Consider the following 21364-nt stretch of genomic DNA (forward strand, 5'->3'; position numbering starts at 1 on the left):
CTTCCAACTGGTAGCAGATGCTAAATACCTCATGACTTCACAATCTAATCCCAAGAGTTCTCTCCCCATTCTCCCCTTTTCTCAGTAAACATCAAATTTATTAAGGCAAGCCATGGTCTATAGACAGTTGGGTACAATAGCAAGCATTCAATTATTAAGGCTATTAATAAGTGCTTATTAAGAATAAAATTAAGGTGCCTAGGCATGTAATTCTGGGAGAAAGAAGTTATGCGTGTTTAGGGGAAATGCACAAAATTTATTCTGTGCTAGCAAAGAACAAATGTGAAAGGCGGTGAGTCAAGCACACTTGTTGGACATGTCTCAATACTCTAATCTCCTACCCCATTTAGTCACCCGTATAGGGAAACCAACAGGAAAAAGAATGTCAGCTGAAAAATGTCATCGGAATCTTCAACAACTTTAAGAGATGGGCACTGTGGTCTAGGAGGTACACAGAACCTTTTGACCACTAAGAATTCCCATCATTTTTCAACCCAATTGGCTGCACTTTCCAAATTAATCCCCAGCTGGTTTGTTATACCTAATTCTTAATACGTCTATGCTTCCATTTACAAGACCAGGATAAATGGCTTGCTTTTCCGATTATTATATTTTCATTTCTGAATCCCCCTGCCCCCCAAGTCTTTCACCTTATCTCTGATGGACTTCAAAATCATCAGCTGCCAATCATCTCTGATGGCAAGCCTTTGTTTGTAATCCTGTGCTCTAGGCTCCTCCTCCTCCTAAAGCGCAACAGATGCAGCCAGGTAGCCATCACCCTGCATAAATGAGGGCATAAGATCACTTTTTATTTTTGCTTCATCAGACCTGTGTCTGCTGAAGAATATGTGATGCGCAATATTTAAATGGTTCTGCAGTCCAAGAGAAGTTGCCATGTTGTTTCACTGGTTCTATGCTTCTACATTCAGTTAGCCATGTGAGTCTAAGCTTAGATATTGATCCCCCTTAGTTAAAAGGGAGGAAAGGGGGGAGGAAAAACAGTTCCCTTTAGTTCTACAAGAGAAGAGAAGGGAAAAGACTTGCTAGGCTTCAAATGTCGAAGACTAAACCTACCTAGAATTGCTTGATGCAATTTTGCACAAAGGTGGAAAAAGTCTTCTGAGACACAAAGCAATTATCCAGCGAATATTCTCCAATAAGCAAAAACATAAAAGAACAGGACAGTCCTGTATTGGGTGGGCATCAACAGTGCCGTCACCTGGGCGTACTTGTACCAGATGCCGATTTAATTCAGTGCTCAATTTGAAAAGAGGGGTTTCTCCCTCCCAAAAGAAGGTTGCTATGTTCATAATTTACTCATTGAGTTCAAGGTGACGTTCTGCACGTCCATCAGCACGGTAGTTGCATTTTCTGAATGGATGTTGGCCCAGTCAGGGTAGGTACCCAACTGAAAGATGCTCATAGCCCAAGTGTTGATAGCTAGGCTCAGAAGTAAAACTCCCATCAGATTCATAAGCAGGCCAGTCCTTGCCTGTGGAAGAAAACAAAGCCGATTAAATATCCTTCACTTAGGCCTCGGCTAGACCTACCGGTCTAGCGCGACGGAGGGGTGAACATCTCGCGATATTTTTATCGTGAAATCTCCTCCTCTGTTTACATGTGGCACGTGACGACCTTGCAGGGAGAGGACATCGTGGCCGCCATTTTTTTCCTTAAAGAGCGCACAAACACTCGTGGGCAAAAGGTAGGTGTTTTATTTAAAATTAATTTTCCTGCTTCCCCCACCCCACCCCCGATGGGCGCAGAGCTCCTGAGGAGCTCAGCGCTCAGTGCACGGGTCACAGCTCCTCATGAGGAACCGGGACAAACCATGACACCGGCACACACATTCCGCGGTCTCAGGATCAGCCCAAGACAGTGGAAAAAGCAGGCTCAAAGGGGAGGGTGAGATCCCGGGGCAAGGGAGGGTTCATCCCTCCTTGATCCCGGGATCTCCTGTGCATCATGTGGATGCACAGGGACGATTCCAGGGATCGCCCTGGGATTTCGCCCTGTCTAGCTATGGCCTTAGAGAGTATTTTGAGTTATCGTGGGGTCAATGAGTTGGAGGGAGCCTTGATACAGAAAATCCAGGGCAAACAGCATCCCTACCAGGTAACTGTGTTGACTCTAACTGAAGACCTCCAATGAGGGAGAGCCCAGTAGTTATTTGTCCCAATGTCCAACTGCTTTTACAATTAAGAAGGTTCTCATAATATTCAATTGAAAGCTAGTCCTGCCCTCTTGAGTTATTAGGGACTTGAATACAGCAAAAATATCAACTGGGCTGCTTCAATCTCTGTACACCAGTACTAACATCTTGAGTTGAGGCCAGTAGCTCACTAGCAACCAGTACAGAAATTTCAGAATCAGTGTGATATGCTCACATCGCACTGCCCCGTCAATACATGGGCAGCAGCATTTTGCATCAGCTGGAGCTTCCAGACCATGTTCAGGAGAAGACCCATGTAGAGAACCTTGCAATAGCCCAACCAGGAAGTTAGGCAAGGATGAGAGATCATTTATCTTCTTCTGTAATATTTGATTATTATCTGCTTGAGGAATTAAGTTTCAAATAATTGGTAAATTTGCTTTTCGTATTAGGTCATGGTCAGTTCATATCCTCATGTCTTATAAAACCAGAAACTAATAATGTGTGACAAGAGGCAGAAGTAAGACCGTAATTACTTGTTAGTTCTCTGCTGGAATTCTGTTTTTTGAATGGAATAAATACAGAAGCTTGCCAACAAACACTAGGAACACCTTCATATTGTCAACCCTCACATTTGTGAGCAAATCTTACTGGATCTTAAGAAGTGAAAATTTAGATTGCAGTTAGTTTCTGTAATACTGAATAACCACTATGTCTTAGTTGTATTAGCATTGACACTTTCCTGCCAGATGTGTTCCTACAACTGCCCCCCCCACGTCATTCTCTTGGCTTGTAAAAAAGGTGTAAAGACCATTTTTTTCAATTTAGCCTTTTTAAATATGTAGTTTTAATTAGAGATGCATGGATTTTGTTAAATCCATTCCATCTCTGTTTCTTGAAGATGGTCAGGCATTTTTGTTCTGTTGTCTGCTCATTGACCGAATCAGCTTTTTTTTTTTTACCAGAATTTTGTTCTACTTATGCTACTTCACATTAGCACAAATTCCACCACCACCCCACCCCAAAAAGTGAAAAACCTGCTGGCATGACTCAGAAAGAGCAAGTCCACTAAGGAATCTACAGGTTGGATTCCTAGAAATCAAATTTCATTTGAATCTGTCGAGGATTTCTCTGACATCCCTAGTTCTTAATATTTTTCTCATTTTTAATTTTGTTTTCATTGTTTAAAGGTTTTATTGTTTTAAATCATCGCATGCCACCTTGATGACTTTTTAGTGACGGCATATAAATACCAATAATAATAATACTAATTAAATAATGCAATGTCTGTGTTTTTAATTTGTACAATACTCAGACAACTTTGATTAATTGGGTAGTTTAAAATTTAATAAATGCAATTTACTCCTGACCAGCACTAGTTTGGTATTATATTACTGCTAGAAGATCCAACAGTAGTTTACTGCTGTTTAAGCATTGCAACCAGTTTCAGTAATAATGTATGTTTTCATAGAATAGTAAAGTTGGAAGGGGCCTATAAGACCATCAAATCAAATCAAATCCTCAATTTTAATGAATTCTGTCGCCCAGGGCATAAACAGTAGACAGAGTATACTTTCCTAAAGTGCCATTTCCTCTTTCCTTCAATGTAAAAGGATATAGAACAGGCGCTGATTTTGTTCTCAGCCTTGGGTCAATGCATATAGGAATAGCAGCATGTTACTCCTTGCTGAGGGCAAAATTAAATGTGACGAGAGCTTCAGCTATGGGGGCAGTATATAAATTTAATAATAATAATAATAATTGATCGTGTGAATGCAATTAAAATGCACTTTTCTATAATGTAAATAGCAGACATTGGAAGCAAGAACCTTTCTGAAGCTGCTATTTGCATCTCAAGGGAAGCCTCCATTGGCACCAATGCAAACAGCAGCTTCTGATAGACTATTTTTAGGTGGATCACAGTGGAGAGAGAAAGAATTATACTCCTCCTCCCCATACCCTGTGTTCCTAAGGGTGCTTTGGTCCTGACACAGCAGTGTAAACAATGCAGAAGTAAACAATTCTGCTGTTTAAAATGCTACATGCAAACGCACCTTTTATCTGGCAATGAAAATTCTGCCTGCTGTGCCCTGGTTTGCATTATGCTCCTACAAATCACTTGGAAATAATGGATGCAATCCAGAGAAAATTTATTGAAGTCTCATCGAAATCATATGAAACCGCGTCACACTGAATCAGAGCATTGTCTCATCTAACTAACCCATCTACTTTGATTGGCAAGGGCTCTCCAAGGGCTCACACAGAGAACTTTCCCAGCCCTTTTAGCAAAGATCCTTTAACAGGAGACTGGTTCTAATGTGCCTTAGACATACGTTTTATTACTCATTGTAGACATTTTGGCTCAGTTCAGACAACACAGGCAACGCAGTGTGAAACCTCCACTCAACGGTTGAGTTTTTAGGGGGTACTCCCCACACATGTTGTAACTCCACCATTGTGTGACTGTGGGCTACCGTGGAGTTGAGTAAAATCCATCGCAAGGTTTGATTGACAGTTCCTCTCTCCTTGGCTCTCCTAGAGTGGCACTCACTCCTTTCGCTGCTCTTGCCAGGGAACGCTGTAGCCAGAGGGGAAAAGCCAACTCAACGCAACGGGAAACTCCATGAAGCTCTCCATGCAACACACCAGTTGTGCAGGAACTTTCCCCTGCACAGCGTGGAGATTCAGCATGGAATGTTTTCCCAAAAAACTTCACCGTAGGGTGGCGTTTTCTCTCCAGACAACACACTCCTCAACAGTGATGTAAAAAATCCACTGTGGAGTTCTAAAACCACTGTTGAGAAATGTGTTGTCTGAACTGAGCCTTTGAGTTTTATATGATGAACCATTTATAAATGAAATAAGAACAATGGAGGATGCATGCTGGTGCAAATTAACTGCAATCCCATGCTGATAAAACATACGCCTTACCTTGCTCTAGGTCAGGAAGTAGATCTCCAGATGTTTTAGATTTCAACTCCCAGCATTCCTGACCATTGCCCATGCTGGCAGTGGCTTCTGGGAGATGATGTCCAAAACTTCTGGGGGTCTACCTTTTCCCAACGCCTGCTCTAGATATTTATGCTATCAATAGTGATGAATATATAAAATAACTTACCATATCTTTGACCAACAAGTGTCCAGAAGCAAAGGCAATTGAATTTGGGGGTGTGGAGACTGGAAGCATGAAAGCAAATGAACATCCTATAGTCCCTGGTATCATTAAGTAGAGAGGATGCACTTTCAGACGAATGGCCTTGAAAGAGCAAAACAAAACAGAAAAAAGGGGATGTATGATTTTATTAGCTGAATTGGAGACATGCAATAAAGTTCCTGTAGAAATGTGTGCATAATTCCTGCACAAGATTCTGCCGATCCTACATGAACATCCTGGATAAAGCCCTTCAACGGCCATAGAACAAGTAGCGAAGTCCAAGGTCTGCTTCTCTTCTTGTTCCTGGTGTCTATTTTGCTAGAAGACCCAGTCAGTTCCCCTTCCATTTCTTACAGTTCTCTATTTCTAGGGCTGTCCAGTCCAAGTCTGGTTTAAAAAGTCCTCTTCTTTCATAATACAATTCCTCTTTGTGGGGCAATCCGTAACTGGCTACCCTAGCTGAAAAGGGATGGGTAGAGTGTCCCTGACCCTACTAGCTGTAATTGTCTAGAAGACTTTGAAGTAGTTCTGGAGGCTTTACCTGGTGCTACGATGGCTCAAACCATGGGGAAGTGGGTGGGGAAGTGATGGAGAGAGAACTGGCCAGGGGACCATGGATACTTGCTTCCAGAGTATCCAAGGCCTGGGCCTAGCAGTGAGTTCTCCCAATGAGTTAGTTAAACCTTCACACACATTGGCTTGTTTTCAGTCATACACCACTTTCTTGAAATAGGGACTCAGATTCTTCATTCTGGCTACCTGAACGTACGGGACCTTGAAAAGAAGGCCAAACACAACAAGAAATACTATTCTGCTGAATCCAAAATTTCTTCAAGCACATTATAACTGAACATGCCAGAAGAGAATGTGGTGTTCACTGAGAGCAGCACATGTGGTGCCTGTGGGGATCAAATGGCAGCCATCAGCTTTCAGCTGTCAACCGAATGCTTTTCAGATGTGAAGTTAAAAAGCAGTGCTGGGCCTCTTGCACACTAGTCATGCCACGTGTAGCGTTAACAAAGGACAAGGTGCAAAAGAGGAAATCGATTGTACAATGCAGCCAACAACGTAAGCCTTATGTCTGAGATAATGTCAACCCTATTTGTGAGAAGAAAGCATTATGCCGGTGCTGTTCAGCTACTGCCACATGGTTGAAAACGACGCAAATGTCTCTTACCAGTTCTGCTAGGACAGGCAGGAAGATTATGATTGTGGCTGTGTTACTAGCAAATTCTGTGAACATCGCAATCACAATCGTGATGAGAATAACAGCTACAGGAGGAGGGAGGTTCTCCAGGGGATCAAGCCGACCTCCAATCCAGGTGGACAAGCCAGACTCCTAAAGCAGGGAGGGGAATCCAGAAGGTTGTGTAAAAAAAAGTCTACAGTGGCTGAACCTTGCTTAGGTCTTTCATCTCTCGTCATGAGATGATAAATTAGGAACTGAACATTTCAGTCACAACTGAAATTCATCCTCCTTCAGGGGCGACTTGGAATGGTGGGTGCAGATGACCATTTTACCACACATCCCTGCCTGACACGGCAAAATCTTCCTTATTACTGGTAGGATGATACAGATGACCAAGCTAGCCCAGGATGAACAAGCTTACTTTGGGGTAGTTTGGCCACTGTATGAAGTGAGAGATATTTGTCCTCTGAAACATAGAACAACTTTGAACAGCCACAATGACTCTGTCCTCAGTTTTCACATTTATTTATTTATTTTTATTTATTTATTACATTTTTATACCGCCCAATAGCCGAAGCTCTCTGGGCGGTTCATTGAGGACATTGTGAATTTGACTTGTGAAAATATCAAGACGACACATCCTTGAAAACTCTGGTATTGTTACATTCCTTCAAATGGTGAACTCACTACATTGGTACCTTTTCACAAGGTCAATTCAGCATATGGAAATGTGTGGGCAAATCACCTCATGGTGGTTCTTGTGCTTCACAAATTATTGTTTCTTTTTACCCTTAGAGCCAAAATACCCCATACATTAAATGTGTGTTTTCATTTGGGTGAACGTCTGCGTGGGTGGTTTTCTTTTTAAGGAAGCTCAGGCTGGAGGGCAGGGGGTGGGTGGGGGTCTGATCTGGATTGGTACCACAGTGCAGGCAGAGGGGACTCCCCCCTTCCCCCCTACAGCTCAGTCCTAAGAAAAATCCTCCTCCTGACCCTGCCACAGTTTATTTATTTATTTATTGCATTTTTATACCGCCCAATAGCCAAAGCTCTCTATTTGCCTCAGTTGCTGTTTGCCCCAGGAGAGAACTGCTACTGACACTAATAGCAACCTCTTTCCCACATAATAAGAGCCAGGGGTGGGAGCAGGGGTAGAATAAGAGCTTGGGGGTGATTTTCAGCAAGACCGCACTGTGGGGGTAAAGGGTTAAAAAGAAACCCTACCTGGTCCTGATCTCCCACACGCAAACACAGATGTATACATATACACTGTGTGTGTAATCAAAATGACCCTGTTCAGATAACACGTTAAGACACAGTGGTTACGTATTTTGAGCTAAGCATTATGGCTTAGAGTGTCGTGTGAACCATGACTTGGCATGTCGTGTGAACCATTCCTAACCATGGTGGCTACATAACCATGGTTTAAACATGCTCACTAACCATTTGCTGCAAAAGTGTTAGTGGCCTAACCATGGCTTAGCGTGTTGTCTGAACAGGCCCAAAGTCATAAACTGGTCATGCAGAAATGAAATGTCAACAGTGGGCCTGTTCAGACAACACACTAAGCCATTCTTAGGCCACTAATTCTTTTGCAGCAAACGGTTAGTGAGCAAGTTTAAACCACGGTTATGTAGCCACCATGGTTACAAATGGTTCACACAACACACTAAGTTCACCTGACACGCTAAGCCATAATGTTTAGCTCAAAATTCTTAACCACTGTGACTTAGTGTGTCATCAGAACAGGGTCAGTCTTTAGAAAACCAGGGACATGTGGTAAATGTTTGACAGGCAGCATTCTAACAGGCATACCTCACAGCCTTTTGCCATAGCAAAGCCTCCTCCAAGCAAGATGATTATATTCCAAGGTACACTTTCCTGGGCTTTTCTCCACGAAAGCAAGGGTTCATTCTCAGTGTTTGGTGCTAGACAAAGAAGTTTGTGAAACAGAAAGAGAGAGATTAGCAACAGTTGTGCCCATAGCTTAAAGGTTGAACTCTACATTATTTTCATATATAGAGTCACATTTGTATATGAAAAGGCACATATATGAGTAATATAAGAATAACCACAGTTGAGGGTTTTTAGTTTCAAAAATGACAACTAAAGGAGCACGTGGTGGAGATTTACAAAATTCTGAATAGTGGGGAGAGAGAGAGAGAAATTCTCTCATAATACCAGGCCAGCCTTCCTCAACCTGGTGCCCTCCAGACATTTTGAACCACAACTCCCAGCATTCCTGACCATAGCCTATGCTGTCCGGGGCTGATAGACATCGGGAGGATTCCGTGTTGGGGAAAACTATACTGGAATTTGGGGTAGTTTCAGGACAGGGAAATGAAAATACTTCATACAACACAACTTATTGGCATCGCTGCTACACAATGTAGCTGAGCTGGTTTTGAGATTAGTCTAATGTATGGAAGATACTTTATTCATGGCAATTAACCAGAAAAGCTCAATAGAAACGCCACATACAATGACAAATACCAAATGTAGTGGCAAAAAAATGGGAGAGGGCCATTATTTCCATGCCCTTCTTCTTCTGGGATTAGATGTGGGGTGGGTGGGTACTCTGATCTAGTAAGGCGATTCTTATGGCCATGTAAATGTATATTTCAGTTTGGGCATAGTGCACTATGTACCAAATGGCCTCATTCAGACACTAAACCATAGTTTAGCATTATGTGAATGAACCCGGGTGGGGCTCAGGCTCATGAGCTCTTCCCTCCATTCCTCCTCCAATGCAGCCATGAGGAGTTTTTGGAAGCTTTTGGCTTACTGTATATTTCAGCCCTAAACACCACTCCAAAGGTGCAAGGCAGGGGAGCATCAAAGATGAACACGAAGAGAGAGAGAGAATAGTTTCAGGATGCTGTAAATGAATTTATTACTGAAAAGCTTTTCAGGAATAAATTTGTTTATAGCATCCTGTGACTATTCGCTCTCTTTGTGTCCAAACACTACTCCATCATTGTTGTTTTCTTACTTTTTCCAAACAGCAGCCCTCTGCAGGTCTCAGAAGCAGTCAGAGTTGGAGTCAGAGAGCTCTTTGACAAGGGAATCGAGTCCTCTGACAATGACTGGTGGATCATCTTCTAAGAGACAATCTGAGAGCTGCTGGATGGTGGGAGAACTGAGGTTTCTGGGAGGAGTGAAGGTTTTATCTAATCAAAGCAGGCCTCTGAAATGCTTTTGGGCAGGAGTTGAATTGGGATGGGTGGGTGAGAGGGTGAGTCAGTGTGTGATGTCTGTGAGTGTGGCATGTAAGTCAGTGAGAGGTGTGTGTGAATCTGAGTGTCTATCAGTGAGTGGTATGCATGTGCCCATGATTATTATTATTATTTATTTATATAGCACCATCAATGTCAATGAGTGGAGCGTGTGTGTGTGTGTGTGTGTGTGTGTGTGTGTGTGTGAGAGAGAGAGAGAGAGAGAGAGAGAGAGAGAGAGAGAGAGAGAGAGGGAACAGCTCAGTTCAGACAACACATTTCTCAACAGTGGTTTTAGAACTCCATGGTGGAGTTTTTACACTACCATTGAGCAACGTGTTGTCTGGAGGGAATATTTCACGCAACGGTGGAGTCTTCTTAGAAAACACTTCACGCTGAATATCCATGCTGTGCAGGGGAGAGTTCATGCACAACCATTGTGTTGTGTGGAAGGCTCCATGGAGTTTCCCATTGTGTTGAGTTGACTTTTCTCACTGGCTACAGAGTACCCCGGCAAGAGCGGCAAAAGGAGCAAGTGCTGCTCTAGGAGAGCAGCTGGGATTGGTGGTTTTTTTGCAACAAAGGCTGATGGGGTACCATCAGGAGGACTGGGGGAGGAGAGTGGGTGGAGAGTGAGTGGGGGAGGAGAGTGGGTGGAGGATCTGTCAATCAAACACTGCGTTGACTTTTACTCAACTCCACAGGAGCCCACAGTCACACAACAGTGGAGTTAGAACATGTTGTTTGGTGAGTACCTGCTACACGCTCAACTGTTGAGTGGAGTTTTCACACTGTGTAGAGAAATGTGTTGTGTGAACTGAGCCAATGTGTCAAACAGTGTGTGTAAGTGGGTTACATGGGTGGTGTGTGTGTGTGTGTGTGTGTGTGTGTGTGTGTGTGCGTGTGCGTGTGTGCAAGAGAGAGAGAGAGTTCTATGTCATATATAAGTTGTATGTGAATGTGTGTGTGCATGTGCAGCTCCTGCCACCCCAGGAGGCACTAGATGAGGCTCTGGGGGCTGAAAAGGTTATGCACTCCTGCTCTAGAGGGGAAAAAGACAAGACAACGTTGCCTTTAAAGTATCCTATCCTTTGACCCTGATATAGGAGTCTTTGCAATGAAACAACTTTGGTGGATTAGCCCATGCAAAATATTGTAAATGGACCGTATCTGAGTTTAGGTTGGTTTAAGCACAAATAAATAAATAAACCTACTGTCTCAAGCAAATGGGCCACAGCACATGCTACAGAGGAGGAATCGGGATGTAACTAATTTGATCTAGGAATCGTTCCTGATCCTCAACACAGAGGTCTGTAGTTTCACTGGGTACATTGGTACGCAGAACTAGCTTCAAATTGCATTACATATCTGCATCAGTTAAATATGTAAATTAGTCCCTTTTGTCAAATGTACTTTACAATGCAATGTGTGCTTATATCTGTCTGGTCACGGTCAGGTGGGCTTTTTTCTTCTTTTGTTTGCACTTTGGATTTGCAGTGTTAATTTTCTACTCACTGTTCAAAGATTGTGAAATTTATGGCAAAGAAGAATCCATAAAAGCTCATAAATGGAGTTTTGCAAAGTGACACATCCTGTTACCACAAGGAAGAGGTCTTGTGATAAAGGGTAAGCATGGAGCTGTTCCTTAGCACTGCTAAAGTCCTCATAGTGCGACACCCTTTTGTTGAACAGGGTACAAGTCGAGTCACTTCAGCTTCCAGGGAACTATCTGTATAATATCATCTCTATACTAACGGTCCAGATTTCTGTAAGTAATTTGGTCCACACCCTACTTCTGAAGAACTTCACTGGCAAAGGCAAGAGAAGTGCCATCAGAAAGGAGGGGATGAGAAGGCCATAGATGTGTTTGGGGAACCTGAGACCTTTGACCAGGGAGAGTGACCCCTGAAAAGAACTAATATCCCTAGAAACAGAAGGCAAATATTATTTCCATACAGAATTACAGTCCATTGTGACATCAGTAGACATCAGAATGATCTGCTCTCAGGTCTCTCCCGTTTGGTTGGCTGACTATTCTAAGCTCCCCTATGGACAAATGGTTCAGGAAGTAACGACATAAGAGACCCTGTACATAGTGTTTGTTGAAGCCCTAGTTTTATGCTCAATTATATAGAAAATGCAGATGACAAGAACTGGGTCCAAGGTTTAGTAGGACAGCAACTTACCTTTTAGGTCAAACCACCATTTAAGAGATGGCCTTTTTGATGGGAAGAAGAACAATATCGTCACTATTGTGACTCCAGTAACTGCATCTGTGACAAACCTAACATAGAGAAAGGGAGAATTCAGTAAAAGTTGTGTGAGGGAATCAGGTTCTGGCTTCAGTAATGCTCAGTATTTGTAATTCTGGTTATAAATCTCTCCTGTATGTTACAGCCCTAAAATAAGCAGTTATTTGACTAGGAAGCTAGCTGTGTCATCAGATGAGCGCTTTATCGCACACTCGTTACTCCCCACTTACAGATGTTCGCAAGTCCTTTTGGCAACATTGTCCACCTCCCATGCGTCTCCTGCTCCTCCCTGCCTTTTTTCCATCACAAAATAATCAATCCGATTATAATCTTTTGGAAAGGAAAAGTGCTGCCATTTCCTGCTGTGTGCAGGAAAAGTGGTGCGATAAAAACGGCCATGTGGTCATTGTTTACTTCCTCTTTCTTCCCTTGAGTGAAGAAAGAGGAAGTACCATGGGACCGAAGCAGGAGGAAAGCAACAGTAAGGAAATGCGATTCCACATACACACACATCTGATGACACTCCAAATGCCTTAAACATGCAAACTGGAGACAGCATGAGAACAAAGCTTGGGTCTTCTACTTTTTTATAAAGGGTAATCACCAACAGTTTGTTTGACTATTGATTACTGCTTGCCTACTGATCACAGAAGCCCAATGCTGTAACTATCTTCCCCAGTTAAGAGATTAGGAATATTTTGTCTGCCTCAGGCCAATGAGTCTGAGAAAACCCTTGAGCTATAGAAAAGGAAACTTGGAATACTGGGCCTAATGTGATTATGAAGTGTCCTTTTTATAAAATGCTAAGATTGGCCATAAACAATAACATTTGACCAGATGGACAAAGATTCTTGTATGATGAGTGCAACATATACTTTGGTTTCCATTAACTGAAAATACTTGGGCATATTATGCCCACTAACAATAAGTTCTGTTGTTTTCTAACTTTTGTATACCAAACCCATTTTGATATTAGTTATACATAAATAATTGAGCCAAAATCAGCTGGGCTTTGAGCCAACTCAGTGCCCAAGGCTGTGTGCCCTGACTGAGTAGAAGGCCTTCAAGTTTCTAGTACCCAAGTTCTTAGAACTTCTAGTACCCAATTTATCTGGTGCTTAACCTACGTATATGTGATCTGCAGCAGAACTGTCGCCTTTCCTCATAGTTCTGCTGCTAGGAGTACAAGGCTTATCTTGTACCAAGGCTCAGCAAACAAGAAGGGCAGGGGAGAACATAAGAAGGAGGCAGGCAGGTACTTGGGCAGCCAAAAAAAGTATTTCTTGATACATGGAATATGGCATCATCCTAGTTTGGCACTCTTGAGATTCTAGCTCTCTTAGTTATGGAGGAAAGTCTGATATGCAATGCAGGCCATTTCTGGTGAGGACTGAAGAAAGCCAGTGAACTGTGTGTCTGAGCCCCAGGGAGGCTTTTTAATAGCATTCCCAGAGGCAAGATTATGGAGTTGCCATGAATCCTTGTGAACTGGGAGGACATTCTTATTACCACTATTTCTCTGTGCTTCGAATAGTCATGAAACTGCCTTCACCTTGACAGATAAACAATTAGAACGTCTCTTTCAAGAGATTTATTTATTTATTACATTTTTAAACCGCCCAATAGCCGAAGCTCTCTAGGAGGTTATTGAAATGCACTTTCAGCAGCTGGTAGTTTGTTTTTATATTTGAGATATGTAAAGCATGTAGCACACTTATCCTATCAGTGTTGGAGAACACTAAGAAAGAGTCTGGGTATCAGAACACAGGAGTGGGAGAAATAAGAATGAAATAAAATTCTTACCCTGGTGAGAATAAGCTTGCCCAGCCTGTGATGAATTTAGGGTCTCTGGAGAATAGCAGGATGGCAAATAAGCAGAAGAGAACAAATACTGCCTGTTCAGCAAACCTGTAACAGAAGAAAATGTGGTGAGCTATTGTAATAAAAACATTTTTTCCAGTCTTGTTGAAGCTGAGTTCAACTAGAATCAATAGCTGGATGGAAATAGGAGTAAGACTGAAAGGACTGTGCAGGGGAAATAAGGACTGACTGCTTCAGAACAAAATGCAGAAGCAGCCTTTGGCTTTTTCTAAAGGGAACATGAGAACATAAAAAGACCTGTGCTGGATCAGACCACTGGCCCTTCAGGACCAGCATTCTGTACCCACAGTGAATAACCAGATGTCTGCAGAAGCCCACAAGAAGGACATGAGCAGAACAGCACTCTCCCATTCGTGTACCCCAGTTACTGGTATTGAGAGGCTACTGCATCTGATACTGGAGGAAATATATGCCCATCACCATCATCATCATCATCACCACCACCATCAATTTCTCGCTCATGGTGGTTTTTCCAGACGGACATAACGGGCTTTGCCAGATCATGCTGTCTTTTACAGATTCAAGAATTTCCTGACAATTGAGCATGTTTTAATTATAACTGCTTTCTGGATGTTGGTGTGGATGTATTTTGGTAGGCCCAGTTTCTGTATAGTTTTTTGATGTGATGCCGGTGACTGATGTGACTAATGGAATAATTGTGACCTTTTCAAGATGCCATAGTTCTTTGACTTCCATGGCCAGTGGTGTATAGTTTTCTCTCTTTTCCTCTTCTTTTTAAAACATTTTTGTCAATAGGTATTGCTATATCAATGAGGTATGTGTTTTTTTCTTTTCTTTTTTTGTCTATGACCGTTATATCTGGTTTGTTGCAAGGCATTATCTTGTCAATATGAATTGTTCTGTCCCAGTATATTTTATGATCTGCATTTTCTAAGATTGTTTCGGATTTATTACATTTCTATACCGCCCCATAGCTGAACAAAATCAGTCTAGTAAATCTCTCATAATAAGCCTATTCTTATATAAGATCATTTGAACTGAGACCCTTGCATGGATAGAGCCCAAGGTGCATACTGTGGTGCTTGCCAGAGGCTATGCTTATAAGCTTTTTCCGTGCAATTGGAGACCGTGCATTTTACAGGGTTTCTGAATGGAAGTTCAGCATATTTGACAGCCAGGGATGGGGGCTTTGTACGGAATCCCTCTCCCCTGCCACCCATTCAGAATACATGTTTTCAAGGATGTGAAATTAGCTTGCATTTAAAATGAGTTAAGCATGCTCTAAAAATTCATTTTAAAAATCATAAAACAATTATGTAAAATCTCAGTATTTGGATGTTGTGGAGAGCATAAGATGAGAAAGCTACCTTGTAATTGTGTGTTTAGAAGGAGAATCGTTAATCTTTGTTCTTCCCACTGTTATATCTAACACACACACACACACACACACACACACACACACACACACACACAGAGTTGATTTAAGGAAGGAGAGATACATAACCTATTTGGAAGAAATCTGGAGTGTCTAATCAAATTAGCAGTGGCTGTTTAATGGACTTTCTGTGCTCTTAGAATGAAAAAAGGGCCTTTGATTCTTACAATGACACTTTGCAGATTGCTGGTGTATAATGACTTGAATGGGTCAGCAGGAAACTAATTTCTTTCATAACCATCCACCAATGCTGAAATCTTTATAAGCAGGTTTTCAGATGTGTTCAGTTGCCCACGATTTATTTATTTATTTTGCTGTATTTCTATATTGCCTTTACAGATTACATTTCTAAAGCAGTTTACAAGATAAAAAACAGAAGGAAACAAAACGCGCCATTAAAATTGGTCAGCGTCCGTTGGATCAAGCAATGTCCTGAAAGGCTAGACAGAACAGCGTAGGGTTTGTTACTTTTCAAAAAGCAGCCAATGATGGTGCTAAAAGGTAAGCTCCGTTCCACGTGGCGGAACTTTCCTTTGAGTAAACAGGCATACGTTTGCATGGTAAAACATGGAACTATGAGCAGGGCCTGCTCTATGGACTGCAAAGCACCAGGACAGGCTCATTGGGGAGAACACACTTCCTGTACGCCCCAGACACCCTCTAGGGTGTGATAGGTCCAAACCATCACCTTCAATTGACCCCAGAAATGTACTGGCAGACAATGCAATAGTTGTAGAACATTTTTTGTCCGTTTGTTGCAGTAAAAAAAACCCACTAATATTTATTTATTTCATTTTTATAACTCCCAATAGCCGAAGCTCTCTGGGTGGTTCACAAAAATTAAAACCATAATAAAACAACCAACAGGTTAAAAACACAAATACAAAATACAGTATAAAAAGCACAACCAGGATAAAACCACACAGCAAAATTGATGAAAGATTAAAATACAGAGTCAGAACAGTAAAATTTAAATTTAAGTTAAATTTAAGTGTTAAAATACTGAGAGAACAAAAAGGTCTTTTTAAAAGTATTTTTAAGTACTTTTTAAAGTATTTAAAAATACTGAGAGAATAATAAAAGTTTCTAAAGAGCTGTGGAGGCCAAACCCCATAGAGTGCATTATTGCAGTCTAATCTAGATGTCACCAAAGCATTTACCCTTTTCACTTCGGCCCTGACCACTGCTGACAAGCGGCTCACAATAGATTATCCTTGACAGAAAAAAGGTTGCCCACCCTTGGTTTAAGGAAATTACTGGTTAGTCATAACCACAGTTCATGTCAGTGCCAATGAACTGCTTAAACTGGAGATAGCAAGAAGCATCAATCAGTACTATGTCTTCACCAGCACCTCTTTGTGTGTGCAGGCATAGGGGCATTGCAGAAGCTTGACTGGATCCAATGGGCTCGCCTGTGTCTGCGCCCCAGACCCAGTCGGTTGTGCTTAATGCTTTCGCAGGTTTGCACATCAAGCATCCCTGGCGGCCTGATAAGCGCCCAGCAGCTGTCCACCCTTGTCCGGAAATTGTCATTTCCCTCTTGCGTAAAAAATGGCATCCATAAAATCCCCTTTTATGCAACAGGGAAATTATGTAATTTCCAGAGCCTCCAATTTTGCATACAATGGGGGCTCCAGACAAGGGCGGACGGGCTCACGACACTGTCAGATGCTCGCCCAGCTGCAAAAGAAGCTCGCGCGGCACCGCAAGTATGGGCAGGCAGCAGCGTTGGGGCAAGAGTCTGACAAAAAGGACCCAGGTGAGTTTCCCGATATGTATTCTCAAATATAAAGACAAACTACCAGCTGCTGAAACTGCATTTCAAAGAAATCAGTAGCTCTAATTTCCTCTGACTACAAAAGTGAAAGGGATCATTTACACTGAATCATTTATGGAACCCAACCCCTTTAATTTCCTGTGCAGAACTTTTCTAGCTCTTGCAATCCTTACATAAATGATTATTCATGCAACACTCAGTTCATAATTTATTTGTCTGCGGGATCGTTCTCGAGCGCCCTGTGCTACAAATTTCCAACACTTAGTGGACTGGCTAATTAGAGAATTAGTTTGTTCTTTGTTTAAATAATTTAGTAGGGTTGATTAAGCAACACATCGTCAACCGCCAAGTTTCAAGTTGGCTCTGCAGTTTGGAATTATCTTCAGAGGTATAGTTTGAGCTGAACTTTCTGGAGCTGGGGCAACCATACTAAGTTGCTGAAGCGTCTGTTAAAAAAAATATTAACCAAAAAGTACTGAGGAACAGATATGGCAGAGGTTTATCATATCATAACACACATGTGGGCGTTCTACAGCTTGCAGACGGCCCTCAGAGTCCTTGGCTGTGGCTGGTTGCAAGTAACTAGGCCTCTGAATCCCCTCCCATGAGTCCACTGCTCAGCTGTTAAGAACATAGGAAGTTGCCTAATGGAGAATCAGACCATCATCGGTCTATCCAGTTGTGTGTGTTTTTTTTAAAAAAATGTTTTTTTTAAAAAATGAGAATTGTGCTAATTTGCTAATAAATAAATTTTAACTTGGTGTTTTAAATTTGTAATTTTGCATTGATGCTGTTTTTATCTGGTTGAGCTTTTATATTGTATTTTATATTATGGTTTTATACTGTTGTTTTATACTTTGAATGTTTTTAATTTTTGTGAACCGCCCAGAGAGCTCCGGCTATTGGGCGGTATAGAAATGTAATAAATAAATAAATAAAGCACGGTATATGCTGAGCTCATATGCAGTTAAGTGCTGCCCTTTTGCACAGCAAGTTCACATAATTTTCTGTAAACGTTTTTTTAAAGTTTAATTTATGCAAAATTATGCACAAATCTCTTTAAAAGTGAAAAAAAAAGAAGTTAAATATGTGCAAATCTCCCAGAAGGTGAAAAAAACCCTACAACATAAACTCTACTCCACATTGTGCTCATTAGCACAGTAGAGTGCTGAGCTTGTGCCGCAAAAGCCCATGGGATACATGCTAGGAGCAAGTAATGGCAAGCCACAGAGCGCCCGATCATCTGTCAGGAGTAGTGTGGGATAGCGAAGGAACGTCCAACACACCATAGCACATTTTCAGAGTGGCTTATCATTAGGTGTGAGCCAGCCCAGTGTCTATGTTGATATGTGTGGGTGTGTAGGGGGAGACTGGGTGTGTGCATATATACTTACCTTTGAGAGTGTGAGGACAAGGTGGATACTTAGCCCTCCACTCGCTGCATCACCCACCACTGACATTTGGCCCATTTGCCCTCACGGGCAAAAAATATTCCCCACCACTTAGATAAAATGAAAAAAAAATGGGATCATTTAATAAAACTGAGCACAGCAAACTATGAACCCAACAAAAAAAGGACGGGTGATTTGTAGCAGAGAATACGCGGGTGGAAGGGTAACCTAGGACTGGCCCTACTATAAGGCAAGGTGAGTTGGCTGCTTCACGCATTTAATATTGGGTGCAATCAGAAACAATTGTGAATTATTTAATTTATTATGATCTCATTTTTAGTGCTTTTAATGGAGCTTGTGGGATTTTCTGCCTCAGGTGACTGGCCTTGGATACAATGGCTATGCACCTTGACTGGGGTGAGGGGGATGCTACTATTTGCTGTTCCACCAGCTCAAACAAACATAATTGTCCTGGGCCGGCTCTTGCTGACTCCTTCCCCCTGCTCCTCACTGATTTTCTCTTGCCAATTCTCTCACCCCCTGCTAGAGGCCATTTCCCCCTTAGCCAGGCTTACTCACAGTCTCAGAACCCAGTTGAGAGAAAACAGGCTTAAAACGGCCTCAAATATGTATCTGCCTCTTCTTTTCCTGATATTTCACTATCTCGATTGATTCTTGCATTGTTCTCCTTGTGACTTACTTGATTGGTCCCAGTTTCTGATAATCCTCCGTTATTACTGTCCTGGCTCTTGCTTCTGCATCAGCTCGTATTTCTGATTTCTTCTTTCTCCAGCCCCTGACATGGAAAGAAAAGAAAAAAAATGCTTAGTTAGTTCCCGCATTCTCAAGCACACATGCCTCTCCACCAAACAGTATTGACCCCACCCCAATTCTCTTCAGAGGTCAATTCAGAGCTTCTAAAATTGGCCCCAATTTGACTCGGGGCACCTCAGAACCACCCCGGTCCACTTTGGATTCAGTTCCAAATACGAAGCAGATTGGCTGTGACCATATGATACAGTAACCATATGGAAAGGAGGACAGGGCTTCTGTATCTTTAACAGTTGTATAGAAAAGGGAATCTCAGCAGGAGTCTTTTGTATGCATGCAGCACCTGGTGAAATCCCCTCTTCATCACAACAGTAAAAGCTGCAGGAGCCCTGCCCTGTTTTGTATTTGGTCAAGTTAGGCAGGGCTCCTGCAGCTTTAACTGTTGTGATGAAGAGGGAATTTCACCAGGTGCTGTATGCAAACAAATGACACCTGCTGAGATTCCCTTTTTTGTGCAACAGTTAAAGATATAGGAGCCCTGTCCTCCTTTCCATATGGTCACCCTACTGTTAGTTTCCTGGGCATGAGGCCGAATGGGAGTCCATAGGGCTCCCCCCTCTCTCTCTCCACGCTCAACCCAGCAAGTTGCTGCCTCCCACCTGTGGGACTTACCTAAAGCCTCCGTTCAGGCCAGCGAGCTGCCCGTCCTGCAGGAGAGCCACTCTTTCCTGCTGTAGATCTACTGTTGCAAACTATGGTGGCTGGAAATGGCCTTTTCCAGCCCCGGTAGTTTGCAACAGTAGATCTATGGCAGGTCAGAGCAGCTTTCCTGGAGAACAGGCAGCTCACCAGCATGAGCAGAGGCTTCAGGTAAGTCCTGCAGGTGGGGGAGGGCAATGGCTGGCCATCAGCCCAAAGCACTTCAGCTGCTTTGGGCCAAGGTGGCCCAATCCAGTCCTGAACTGGATTCGGGTCGAGGCGGGCCGAATCAGCCTGCTTCAACTAGGATTCGGGGTTTGAGACCGAGGAGGTGCTCACCCCTAATAATTATTACTGCATGAGAAACTGTTGAATGTATGTTTCCTTGCTGTTCTTGATGTGTTTTGTTTTTACTTCTTGTTTCTGTGGGTTTAAAGATTTTATTTGTATGGTTTTACTGTGGTTTCTGTTTGTTTTGAACTACAGGAGCCATGGCTGGAAAAGTAGGACATATATCTAAGATGCAGGACAGGATCTTTTTAGTGTCTGTACCAAAATTGCGGAATTTGCTCAGCTTGGACCAAAAGAACAGGATAGAAGGCAAATAAGTGAAATGAATATATAATGCATCAATGTAAAGATGACATTATAATATTTTTTTTAAAAAAAAATGAAACGTATGACTTTTAAAACAAATGCAACTGTAGCGCAAATCTATTGTACACCCAGTTTCCTTTCAAAAGATGTTTTGCCGAGCCTGGTGGAAATGTACCTTCTTTAAAGAACCATGGTTTCCCCACCCACAACCTGAAAAATATTTGGCATTAAAGAAGATGCCTGTTAAGAGTCTCAGGGCACACGCACGTACACACACACACACACACACACACACATACATACACACACAAAGAGAGAGAGAGAGTTTCCTGCTCCCAGTTTTATACTGCAAAATTCACAGCAACCAAAAGCAAAACCACAGGGAAAAAATGTATGACGAGGCATTGGGAAAACACAGCAAACCCACACATGCCCCACAGTTCTCTGTATTTGCTAAGTGGCCAGGAAGGGAAGTGGGGGAAAGTGCACAAGGCCCAGGGTCATTGAAGAGTCATTGAAGGGGCGTGCTTGAGTCTTAGGCCTGGTTCAGACAACACGCTAAACCATGCTGCTTAACCACAAAATGGTTAATGGAATGCATTGACCTTAATGCATTCCATTAACCATTTTGTGGTTGAGCAGCATGGTTTAGCGTGTTGTCTGATCCAGGCCAATAAGTCCTTCTGTGCAGAAGAAGAACTCTTGTTTCATTGATATGGGACCAATTCCGCTGTCCAGCTAATGACTTTATCTTCTCTGCTTGGAACTATGCCGAGAGACAACTGGGCAGACCAGGGCTTGGCTTAGTCTCAATCACAATTATTTCTACAGAAACAAAAACTGAATCAGAATTCAGTCAAACTCACATGCAATATCATTAAGTCCTCACA

At 42.3% G+C, this 21364-nt stretch overlaps 1 protein-coding gene across 2 annotated transcripts in view; it reads right to left on the bottom strand.

The window, feature by feature from the left end:
* Positions 1-783: 783 nt before the first annotated feature.
* SLC13A3 (solute carrier family 13 member 3) overlaps positions 784-21364 on the bottom strand; it is a 59545-nt gene continuing 38964 nt past the window's right edge. For both annotated transcript variants that reach the window (XM_063120385.1, XM_063120376.1), the window contains exons 7-13: positions 19108-19203; positions 13766-13870; positions 11897-11994; positions 8311-8423; positions 6484-6645; positions 5271-5408; positions 784-1492 (exon numbers count right to left, since the gene is read on the bottom strand). In XM_063120385.1, coding sequence (XP_062976455.1) covers positions 1307-1492; positions 5271-5408; positions 6484-6645; positions 8311-8423; positions 11897-11994; positions 13766-13870; positions 19108-19203 — 898 coding nt within the window. In that variant the 3' untranslated portion in view covers positions 784-1306. The remainder of the gene's footprint in view (positions 1493-5270; positions 5409-6483; positions 6646-8310; positions 8424-11896; positions 11995-13765; positions 13871-19107; positions 19204-21364) is intronic.

The sequence above is a fragment of the Elgaria multicarinata genome, chromosome 1 (assembly GCF_023053635.1).
Source record: "Elgaria multicarinata webbii isolate HBS135686 ecotype San Diego chromosome 1, rElgMul1.1.pri, whole genome shotgun sequence".
Lineage (NCBI taxonomy): Eukaryota > Metazoa > Chordata > Lepidosauria > Squamata > Anguidae > Elgaria > Elgaria multicarinata.